The following is a 12,974-nucleotide window of genomic DNA, read 5'->3' on the forward strand; positions in this document are numbered from 1 at the left end:
ATCACATCTCTCAGCATTAAATGAAATGAATTGTATAAGATTGCAATGAATTTTATACACCTCACTTAGGATTTTTTAATTCTTTAATAGCTGCTATTGATGCATAAGTGATGTCTCATATTTTTGAAGAACTGTAATAACGCTGATGATTCTAAAAAGAATCGAAACATTCGTTTTTATGGAAATAACGCAATCAATTACTGTACTGATTAACAGTATTATTTGATCACGCTCCAACTATGTTACACTCTCATTTGCTTGATTTCTCAGGATTTTTTATTATTTGGAGGAAATTATAATACATAAAAAATAATTATTTCATATAATATAATATAATTTCATATAATATAAATTTCCGTTATTAAGTTTTTTTAAAAATTTTGGACAAAACGTATTTTGAAAATTTGCTCTTCATATGGATCTCGCCAAAGCTATTTTCTCATAATTATTTGTAAGTTATATAACCATACAACATTAAATTAATATATGAAATATATTATTATATACAATATCGATTAATAGAACTTTAAAAATATTTAAATTTAATTAATATACCTTGACGAAGTTGGCGGAGAACAAATGGGCGCTCTGAGAAACAGCCTGAACAGCTAAATTATTTTCAACTGCCGCGGCCATGGTTGATGCAAATAGGCAAAACGCCAAAAAACTTCTTAGTACTGTAATAACAAAAAAGCCAATAGTAAATTTATTACAAAATTCTATGTATACGCGAATCATATAGTCGAGATACTTAACAAAAGAAAACATAAAATTATTGTTTTTACTAGTTCAATAATTTTAATATTAATAATGATATAAACTTTTAAATACTTTTACGCTTATACATGCAATTGTCCTTAAATTAAATAAACAACGTCAATTTTCTCTTCTGGTTCGACATTTTAATATGATAACATAAGATATATAACATTGCAAAGAGATCGCTTTGAGCATTATAGGATTATTAACGAAAATTGAACACTTGCGTTCGAAGGTCGCATACAAATCGAAATAAAGTGTCGGATATGTCGTCCAAGGTGAACATGAAACTACCACATTGTTACAATCTTACATTCACATATTTGCACGTATTATGAGCCTATTCAATAGAGTCTTTCAACTTTCAAGAAGCGATATGAAGATTACAACGATTCGAAGGGCAATTGCAATATTACACTTTTAAAGTAAGTAATAAAGCGAAGTTTTATGAATTAAAGTTTATCGACAAAAAACTAACTTATCGAAAAACATAAAAACCAGATCTTTAAACAATTGTAGTTATTTTAGCGGCATAAGATATATAAATAAATATTTTTAAAAATTAATTTGATCATCAAAAAAGAATATTTTCTAATAATGATTTACTATATACTTGCCGTTTATATCAATTTAAAAAATTTAACGAAATTATTTAGTTAAATATTTTACATATCTTTCAATAACTTTAAGTATATATATATATATATATATATATATATATATATTTATATTATAATTCTGTTACTATAGTCAGCATGTTTTTCAATCGAATTATAATTGTTATGATGAATCATATACGTAAGACGAAATAATGATACTAATCATTCGTATTTGCGATCATTACGTAATGGTACTCAAGAATAATAATGTAATTAGGACAATTTTTGATTGATACATCGGATATTATTAAATATTCTAACGTACGTCGTATCGATTGGATAACGTTTTCATACATTACACGTGCATTAAATATCATGCTTTTCATAAAAAATAGAAAAATATAATTTATAATTTCAATAACAAAAGTCATAAATATTCGTAAACAATTCTACTGTTGTCAATTAATATAATAAAAAAAGACAATATAGATATAAAATTGAATTTTTTGAAAAATTAGAATTAACAAAGTAAGAGTAGTTGAAATTTTAAGAAAAAAATATCTATATAACCATGTGAAATGTCCATATAACTAATGAACAATTATATAAATAATGATTGATCTGTGATGACATATCTAAATATAAGGCGAATGATTCAATCCAAATCATCTCTTTTCACATCTCTTTTCGTCGTCTTCTTTAATTATACTCATAAATTTTATACAGATCGTATAATATTCCATTCACACTTAAAGCGAAGACATCATTCTCTTTTTTTCATTTAAATTGTTGATTATCGTTTAAATTCCAGTGTAGGAATAAGTAATTGTTTCCACTCGCTATACAAGTCACTAAATCGGAAGTCGATTATGTCCCGAGTTTCTCACAACCAGAGAGCCACAAGAGGGACGCGACAAACAAGAATACGGGCAGCGATATCGCAGCTCGTGCGATAATGGAAAATATTATTACTTCAGCAGAAATATATACGATCTTGGTTATATCGAGTTAACAGAGGGCAAAAGTTTGACAATTATATAAGTGGCGAGAAACGCGGACGTTAGCAGGATGTCAGTATGCGGATCATTTATGCAGGGTATCAGAGGATCACTATCTTTCCTTCCAAGCATCTAATTCAATCATTTTCTTCTTCAAATTTAATTTCAGAATTCATTTTTTGAATACTTCTTGTCAAGCTAAAGCTAAAGTGTGCTTTAAGACATGAATGGAAAGCGATCGAAATTAAATTTTTTATAATGCGCACTTCTCATTGAATTAAGATAATTAAACTGTTCGTAATATTTTACAATCTGTTTTTAAAGTATAAATCATCCGCGTTAGATTTCTTAGTTTTTTTTAGTTTATATCAAACTGATAATATTGTATTTGATACTGAAAAAACAACCATTATTTGATCTTCAGTGTTTGTCAAGAGAGATTGATGAACCGGGGACATTCTGCACATATAATTACGTTGCGTAACAAACTGATCAGGAAAAGAATATAAAACATATGTTAGCGTTAGATACATGAACATATATGTGCTAAGAACATATTAATAATATCGCTTATGATATTTATTAACATTTCTAATTGTTAAAAAATATTATTACTTGCGATAACAATTGTGATAAATCAAAAATAAAATGTATCAGATTATATTGCTATGTTTATATAATAATAAAGCATTTTCTTAAATGCAATATACATAAAAATTTTACATGAAAAAGATTATAAGTATAAAATAAAAATAAAAAAAGTAAAAAATAAAAATTTCGTGAAAGCTATTAACCTAAAAATATTTTTTGTTAAAAATAATATTACTTTACAGAAGAATCATACTTTTTTATAATATTATCACAAAATAAAAATACACTTGCAAATTTTTGCAATGCTGACTTTGATGGAAATTCAATATTCCGAGAATCTGATGTTTACAGAGTCTTTTGTGCCAAGTATTTAAATGTCATTAAATATATTGCGAAATATAATTATTGCATTGCAAAATATTGCATACACAATGATCATCTAATTCTTAGAATTACTTAAAATAACAATTAGACAATATAAAAAATACGTGACAAGATATCATTGCATTTAACAATAAAGTAGAAATAACAAAGAGAATACCGCGGAATCATTAAATCGATGATGCTTCCTCCTCGTGCCTCGGGGAAAAACCCATTAAGATACTAATGTAACAGTCACGTTATGTGTGTAAGACTAATCATGTATAACAACTAAATATATGCAACGGATAGACGAACCGAGATACAATTTTGTTTGGTGTGGTTTCTTTTTTAGCAGCAGTAATAATTCTACTTTATATAATTCTACATAAATTCTACATTATAATAATTCTAATATTAAAGAGAAAATAAAAAGAAAATTTGCTCTAAAAGAAATGAATATTTCAAACAAAAATATCAGCGAAATAATTGGGGCTTAATTGATCAATTAATCGACATGTTCATATAAGCATTATAAGCTTCTTACACATACAATATAATTATATTTTATCCAACAGAACTTTCCGGAATTACAAGTTTCTTCTTCATTCGAATTTTTATTTTTTTTCTTTTTCCGATGTTGATGACGCGTAAATTTATTTTACGACCGTATAAGATTTTACAGAATTTGTATAAAACACTATTGTATATTTTCTTTTATAACTCTTGCACTTTATTTTGTATTAAAAACAATTTAAGTAAAATGCCTTTAACGTGAATAAAAAAATTAATTACAAGCCGTATAATTACACACTTTCGTGTATTACGAATTTATGAACTATATAAATAGTTTTTATAAGTTGTAATTTCTTTAAGTAACTTTGAATTATAGAAGATAAAATTGTTTGATGACAGCGATAAAATTATGCTGGATTCGTTGTGTTTTGTGCATAATAATATTGAGCGCAAAATAAACATTATTACATCGAAATTGCGATATGAAGAAAAAAATACTGTGTATCTATGTATCATGAATTGAATGTTTTAAGAGTTATCTCATCTTTTAAAACCTTTATCTCATTTTCATTTTTCTATTTTCAAACTAGAAGCTAGAAGAAGAATGATCTGTTGAATACTGATATAAATTGACGAGCAACAAAATCAATGCAAAATCACATATGATAATTAATTAATATTTACAAAAAAACCGTATATTCTTTCTTATATTCACTCTAAATTTTCATCAAGTAATGAACCGTACATAATTTACTAATTGACAATAAATTTAAAACAAATACTAAGATTGTTCCTTCTTAGTTCTCCTCAAATTATTTTTTTCTCTTTTATTTCATTGTTTAACAAAAAAAATTCGTGTACAATGTACAACATGAAAACTGTATAATCGTTGAGATCCAACGTAAATTTGTGTAACTAATTAACTGCACTATGTATTATAAAAAAACGCGCAAGACATCTGATTAATTCTGAAATGGCGATATTAATCAATTGATAATGAAAGAAAAGTTCACGCTGCGCAATTCTAGAAATGAATCATGAACCGAGCGAGAATGTATCCAAGATCACCTTGGAGCAATCATTCAACGAGTCAAGAATTACGACTCGTCAAATAGCATTATCGTTGATACGTCAATTCGATGCATAAGACATTGTCGTTGTATCAGAATGAATTTGATGAGACTTGTATATCCGACGGTATTTTTGCATAAAGAAAGAGAGAGAGAGAGAGCGTTTGGGATTAGCGAGGCAATCATATCCGATGGGTCCATCAGATCTCGTACGTGGTGCGAAAGAAAACAAGAAGATAACAATAAGAAAAATCTCATTTAAGAATCAAATTTCAAGTTTATTCTCTTTTGCTCCAATCCTTTCGCGGCTTGTCTCGTGCGATTTGTCTGGCACAAATCTTTTTTTGTATATCTTTAATCTTTTGCAGTGTCTTCTTAAATTCTTGATAAATAAACGCATAATTTTTTAATAGATATGTATTAAGTCAGATTTAACACAAAAATCCGAGTAATACTTCGAAAATTTGAAAATGTTATATGTAAAACACGTACATTTTAATAAATTTCCTGTTGTTAAAATTTAAAATTCTGTTATTTTTTAATTTTTAAAATATATTTTTAATATATATAGAAATAAGTAAAATAAGACAAATAATAAATCTGGAATCTTTTAAAGTTTAGAAATTGATGATGATGATCCATATAATTTCGAAGTTATGCAAAGAGAAACATAAGCAAGAAACAGAATAATAATAATAATAATAAACAATATTTGGAGTTAAATTAAAGCTGTGTTCCAATATACACTGCCAATTCTAAAAATCTATAAGATATGTGTACTATAAAGTATAGATTTTAGTAATATTAGCAATATAGGAATATTTACTTTAATTCTCAAATCCACTGTTTTTATTAATATCTTGTTTTTCTTTTCGTATGTAGCTTCAAAATCAGTAATCAATTTTTAAACTTCAAAAGACTACAGAGATTTATCATTTATCTTATTCAATTTATTTCTACTTGACTGAAAATATATTTTTAATTAAAAAATGATTTTAACACACATTAAAAAATTTATTAAACTGTAGATAAGACATGATCGAAACAATCAAATTATTTCTTTACGTATAATTATGTTAACCTTTCTACATTATATTAACCTTGTTATTGTACATTAAATGTAATAATATTATAATATAACAATATTTAAAATATGATTTGATCTTTCAAAAATGCTGATAATTACTTTTACATATACATTTATATTACATATGTAATATGGATACAAAGTAAATACCAAAATTTTTAGTATATATATATATATATATATATATATATATATATATACGTAAATTTAAAAGACAATATAAAATATTATAAACAATATATAATTAATAACAATTATTCCAGTTCTAAAACATGCAAAAATATTTTTATAAACATAAAATAGAGATTTCAATGTGTTTACAATTTTGATAATAATATTCAGTTCGACTTTTTTTGATGTAAAGAATAATGTCAATTGATTTCTTCACAAAAGGGACTTAAGAATTATTTTCACGTGTCTCTCAACCTTTGCGAAATTATACCGGTGGGTTCAATATTTCCACAATTATGGAATGTTATAAATATCACGAATAAGCACTTCTTCACGATTACAACCTTAGAATCTGAAACCGTCGAAATTACACAAATTTCAATCACTATCTCACGTAAATTTATAAAATAACGATTAAGTTTGCTCATGTCTGATATCGAACGAAGAAATAAACAAACCGAGCGCGTGAGAATAGTTCCTTCTTGATTAACTGAATCTACTTACGTGTACACATCTTGTTTAACGAACTTGCCTCCTTCGAGCACCAAATGCTTACTGCGGAGGACGATCTAACGAACGAATATAAAATATTGACTGTATCTTCTCAGGAAAACCCCAGTCCCCGCCGAGAGAAACAAGTCAGTCGACGTAGATGATCGTAATGGTCTGACCAATCGTGAGGAAGCGTGCGTTCGTGCGGCTCGAATTGGCGCTGCTCTTTAATCGATCTCCGAGGGTGACCCTGACGAACTCACGTCACACCCGGCTCGGAGTACAAACGCACGGATACGAAGAAGATCCGAAAACACAATCACGACCATCACCGTCTCCTTCCTCGCTTCTCTCACGCTGAAAGCTGACTGTCGATTTTTCGCTTCGATCGTCGACTTAAATCACGATCGAGCACGATTCAAGAATGGAAAAGACCTCCAAGAAGACTTCCTCGGGAAGATTGAATTTGAATCTAATATATTATTACTTGAAGTTGTTTCGAGTTGAACTTGAACCCGGTATAATTCTCCGAAGTTGTCGAGAGATATATGAAAATAATTCTTCTAAATCGGTATTCACAGTCATAAATACAGTTTAATCATAAGCCAATCACAGAATAATTAGCATCTTAAGATGTCTTAAAATAAGAACTTAAGATAGTCTTAAAATAAGAACAGATTACAAATATCGACTTAGGCTCGGTTGCGCCAACACTTTTAAGCAAGGCTTAAAATTTTCTTTGTCCCTGTCTCTTTTCGGTTTTAAAACGAGATAGAGAGTTTTAAATTTCGCTTAAAATCAAAGTAACGTTGGTGCAATCGGGCTTTAAAGTCTTATACAAAAAACGATACATGACACTTGGTGTAAAAACTAAGTTTGTCGCGTCGCATACTCCAACATGCTTCGATATGTTCCTACCATAGCTCTTACTATTTCTAAAGTTACAGCACCAAAGATTGTATTCAACCAATTAGTTACATCGGTTTCAATTTGGACGTTTGATTCTCTACTTAAATCCGCAAACACAATGGAATTGTAAGCCTTAAGCTTTAAGAAATTGATCAATCACAGTTGAATGTGAAAAGAATAATCGACTATAATTGGTCAATTCCTTAAGACTTAAAGCTCACTACTCTATTGTGTTTGCAGACTAAGTCTCTACTAAGTCTTAAATCACCGATTTTTCCATTTTATAAATGAATCTATTTATTTCTTTTCGCTTATCAATTTTAAAGTTACGCTATGGAAAATTATATTTAGGCCAATATTCATATATAATCAATTCTTATATTTAAAGCTATGTCTTAATTATTTATATTTAAAGTTGTGTCTTAAGGCTGATGTCATAAACCAATCAGAGAGCCACATTAGTATCTTAAGACATCGCTTAAGACAGTCTTAAATACCAACGGATTATGAATACTAGCCTTAAGTCTCATACCTTTTTTTTGAAAGATTACAAGTGGAAGGATCTTACTGAGCAGAGTATTTATTTTTGCTATACGAGGTACGAAACCAGTTCTAGGAAACCTGTTGCCCAGTGCAAGGTTAAATTCATAAACGTACTATACATATACTAACTATACATATACTAACACTTTCTCGCCACTTTAATCTTCGTGCAAACATTTGTGCAGATACTTTATCTGCATTTTTGGTATACTCTTGTCTCTTATAAGATATAAAAAAGAAAGAGACAAGACGTATAAGACATAAAGTATAAAGATATAAGAGAAATGAACACAAAAAAAAAAAACTTAGAAAAATGATTAAAAGGAAAAGAAAGAAAAATTAAATTTTTGTCTTTCGAATTAACATATAATATTATATATTATTTTGCTCGTTAATTATAAATATCACATTCGGCATATTAATTATATATGCATATTAAAAATATATGCATATTAATCTGTTTTTAATGTAATGATTTTTGTTTCTTTTTTTAATAATATTAAATTATTAGTTAATTAATTATCAATTGATTAAAATTATCAATTAATATGTTTGGATTTCCAATGGATCACTACGTGTATCAAATTTATTTAATCTCATTCATTTGCAGTAAATTAATGAATATTATGATATTATTTTGGAGTAGACCGTAGCATACGAATATACATCCCTGTGACATTTAGGTCCACAACTGATGGTTAACTTATAACTAAGGTTCAACTTATTCATTGTCTCTTTCCAATTTTAGAATTGGAAAAAGAAAAACAAATTGAACCGTGGTTAAGAGTTAATCATGAGTTGTGAAACTGGGCCTTAATATCTTACAATACAGTTTATACCCATCTAAGTTTATATCTATTGCTATATAAAAATATGCTTCCTACGGAGACCAACAGGAAAAAATTACAAAGAGCTACGAGTATATAATGTAGCAAAACCGGTTATTCTACGGGATTATCCTATAGTTAGAGACGTTTTAATTTAATAATATCGTAGACCTACGATAAAAACGATTGAAATCAAGCATTTCAAAAATAAACATACGATGTCGAAATTTTAAATAGATGATTTCTTGATCTTCTTAGAATTATACGTTTTATCTTCAATATTACACTATTTCAGACTTCTTCGAGAATTAAAAATCAATTAAGATAAATAATCAATTTTTTTGATTAATTAAAACTGAGTAAGACAAAGCTTAATAAATAATAAACTTACACGCTAAAATGTAACTTTAATATTTATTTGAACTTAAAGGGAACTATGAAACTTTATATTATTCTTGCAAATTAATTTAAGCGCGCAAATAATTTTTTTTCCAAGTTCAACGAACGTAACTATATATATATATATATATATATATATATATATATATACACAATATATATATATATATATAAATAAACGTAGAAACCCAAGTACTTTCCTTGTTACACAATGACGTCAATCTGCGTCATCAAATTACACAAAATAGTTGGCTATTTTTATTTCTGTTACCTGCTATAAATCACCATTAGTTATTAAGAGAACCCGAGGTTAAAAGAAAATTCTCAAAATTTCATGAATCTATATCTGAATAGAAAGAATGAGAAAAGGGAAACGCGGAAGAATAAAAGGAATGAAAAAAAAGGAGAAGCGATTGATAAGATTTTTAAGTAGCTTCTTATATGACAGCTAAAGATTTACACAAAAACATAATGAGTTTTATTTTGAAAAATTAATTTTCATTGTTTAATTACTGTAAAATTTTAAATTATATATTTCTAAAAATTTGTTATTATTTTAAGATTTCTATTTTCTTTCACTATTATCAGATATTTTATAAACAGATTTTTTGTCGACGGAAAATTTATAGTTTTCAATGTCTTTATTTTTTTAAATTAAATTAATTTTTCGAAGATAATTATATTTGATAATATTACACTTATATTTACGTAGCACTTCATTCAAAGAGCGTATGTCACGATATCTGTACAACATTGTGACATAGATATCATGACATCAATCGCGACATTCTTTCGAAGTAAATACACCGTGTTTACGTTTATTATATATATGTTTATATATATAATATATAATATATATAATATATATATATATAATATATAATATATATATATAATATATATTCGTATTCATGTGCTGTGCTTCCAAAGCCTTTAATATAAACGTACAATAGTTTGGCTTTTCGTAAATTGTCACTGTAACTTTGAATACAGGGCTATTTAAAGAGACAGAGAGAGAGAGAGAGAGAGAGAGAGAGAGAGAGAGAGAGAATCTGAAAGATATTTTTATTTATTTAAAAATTTTTACTTTTACAATAATGAAAACATATTCTGCTCTACGCGAACAAAAGATTTTTAAACTTTGTTTTTTTTTAAATGTGTACCTAAGAAAAAATGTTATATATATGAACATATTTTATATATAATTATATATAATTGTAAATAAAATATATCAATTTTTTATATAATTATATATAATTTTATATAATTATATATAGTTATATATGAAACTTTTTTTCCCGAGTACTGTAAGTATTAAATTGATTAGTGATTAATTATGATTAAATGCTAAGTAAATTGGTTAATTATTGTAAGTGATAAATTATTTTATTTTGAACGTACAAATGAATCAATATTTATTCAGATTGAATAATTATCATTATATAATTTTCAAATTAAAAATTATATTTCAGAAATTAATAAGATAATTAAGGATATAGAAAATTTCTTTAAAATTTCGAAGTTCTGTTGAAAAATAAGTATCTATACATTATATTAAATACTGTTTATTATTATATATCAATAAAAATATCATATTCAATTCAAAGAAATGAAAAGTAAAATAGTATCGTTATATTATTTAGTTATATGCACATTTCAAAATATATTATTCATTAATACTAACGAAAAAGATAATTTATTTTTTGTCAAAAAGAAAATAAAAATAAAAATTGAGAGCTACATTTTAGTAATTATAATAGATCATACAGATTATTGACTATAAATTATACGATTGTAAGATTATTTATCTAATTGTCTAATTATCTAATGTTTACGGCCCTTAGACACAGTCCTTAATACACGTACACATTAATTAAATGTAATGACGTCATCAAGACTTTACAGTGTGTTATCTACGATAGTATGATTCGTACGCGAGCCTCGAGATGAGACGACGCCTATTATTACCACAGATAACAATTGTTACAACAAATCTGCATATCAATTTATCAATCAACAATTGACAATCAAAAGCAGCAAACACGAATTTTCGGCACTTAGCGATTTTCAGGATTTATTTATACGTATACTTGCACAAATCGTTCCGTAAATCGATCTCTATTGCGCCTCGCACTCACTCGTCCACCATGTCAATGAGTCTTTATCGAATTTTGGTCGACTCTAGTCATGTACGATTACTCGCCAGTCAGGTCGAAATATCGTCGTATGGTCAAGGATCGATAATTTAAGTCGGCAGAAGCACGCATGCTTGAACGTAGCAACAGGTGTCGAGTTGGCAAACAGATTTGGCTTTCACCAGTTATGGGTACCGGCTGGTTTATACGATGGGACACGAAATCATTGATGTAATATTGTAGACTAATTACGTATGATCCGTTTCGATCGAAAATGATCAAATGAATATTTATGGAAAGTTAGAAATGAAAGCAAGAATTATTAAGTTTCCTCTCAACAATTAATTTAACTAATATAAGTTTCATTTACTTGGAATTTATTATGAAAATATATTTATTACATTATATTATGAAAACTTGATATAAAGTAATAATTTGTTATCAACGATTACTCTTTATCAATATGACATTTGCTGGAATAGAAATAAATGGTAATAGAATAAAACATAAATTAAATCCGTATTGATAGATATTTACTAGACTTGAGATGTTTTCCATTTAGTATACAAATCGACACAAACAGCATTCTATCTTTCTTGACATTTCAGTGAGTAATAAAGATACTTGTGTCGATTTATGTCACTAAACGGAAAACATTTTATATTCTGGAATTTAATTTGTGTGAAATAATGTTAGCGAATGTTAAGTGAAACGCGATTCCTTTTAGGTCCGATTGCACCAACTTTACTTTAATTTTAAGCGAGGCTTAAAACTCTCTTTTGTTCCTGTCTTTTTTTCGGTTTTGAAATGAAATAGAGAGAGTTTTAAGTTTCGCTTAAAATCAAAGTAACGTTGTGCAACCGGGTCTTAATCGTTTAATTTGGAAATTATTTTAATAAAAAAGTCAACTCTAATTCGTTAGATAATTTTAAAGCGAAATAGAGACAGAGACAGAGTTTTAAGCCTTGCTTAAAGTCAAAGTAACGTTAATGCAACCGGGCTTTAATAGATAGATTTAATAGATAGATAATTGATCATTATCACTGGATTTATGTGAGACGATAAGAACGCAAAACATTTTTTTTACTCATACTTATCGAGAGAAAGTTAAATTAATTAGGTGAATTAAAAAAATTTATGTCACTCAAATGTTAATACAATTAATGATTGATGTAATTATCAAATAGAAAGAATTAAGTACCTTGTTCGTGCAGAAATATAATGTAGAAAACATACCTTCTCGGCAATTTCTCGTTTTTATATACTATCGATCGCCTTCGTGAAATGTGAAACACAATGCAAATAAACTTGAATAATGTGTAAACGGAAATATTTGAAAGTATATATACCTTAGAGAAGAGAACCAACTACGTACTTATCGTTAATGGGTTTCCATTTGATAATGTCATGAGTTGACACAAGTCGACACAAACGTCTTTGTTACTCTCTGAATATCAAGAAAGATAGAATGTGTCGACTTGTGTCGCTAAATGGAAAGCATCTAATAACACGCCGATG

At 27.4% G+C, this 12,974-nt stretch overlaps 1 protein-coding gene across 16 annotated transcripts in view; it reads right to left on the reverse strand.

The window, feature by feature from the left end:
- Positions 1-11,496, reverse strand: part of LOC105150284 (antichymotrypsin-2) — a 38,813-nt gene extending 27,317 nt beyond the window's left edge. For 5 of the 16 annotated variants that reach the window (XM_011063263.2, XM_011063249.2, XM_011063259.2 and 2 more), the window contains exons 1-2: positions 6,656-6,830; positions 556-677 (exon numbers count right to left, since the gene is read on the reverse strand). In XM_011063263.2, coding sequence (XP_011061565.1) covers positions 556-677; positions 6,656-6,665 — 132 coding nt within the window. In that variant the 5' untranslated portion in view covers positions 6,666-6,830. Of the gene's footprint in view, positions 1-555; positions 678-6,655; positions 6,833-11,415 lie in introns of those variants that run through there. The other 11 variants (XM_011063251.2, XM_011063252.2, XM_087410307.1 and 8 more) reach the window with 6 other exon arrangements.
- Between the last annotated feature and the right edge of the window lie 1,478 nt (positions 11,497-12,974).

Source organism: Acromyrmex echinatior, chromosome 10 (genome assembly GCF_024713525.1).
Source record: "Acromyrmex echinatior isolate Ae372 chromosome 10, ASM2471352v2, whole genome shotgun sequence".
In the NCBI taxonomy this organism is placed as follows: Eukaryota; Metazoa; Arthropoda; class Insecta; order Hymenoptera; family Formicidae; genus Acromyrmex; species Acromyrmex echinatior.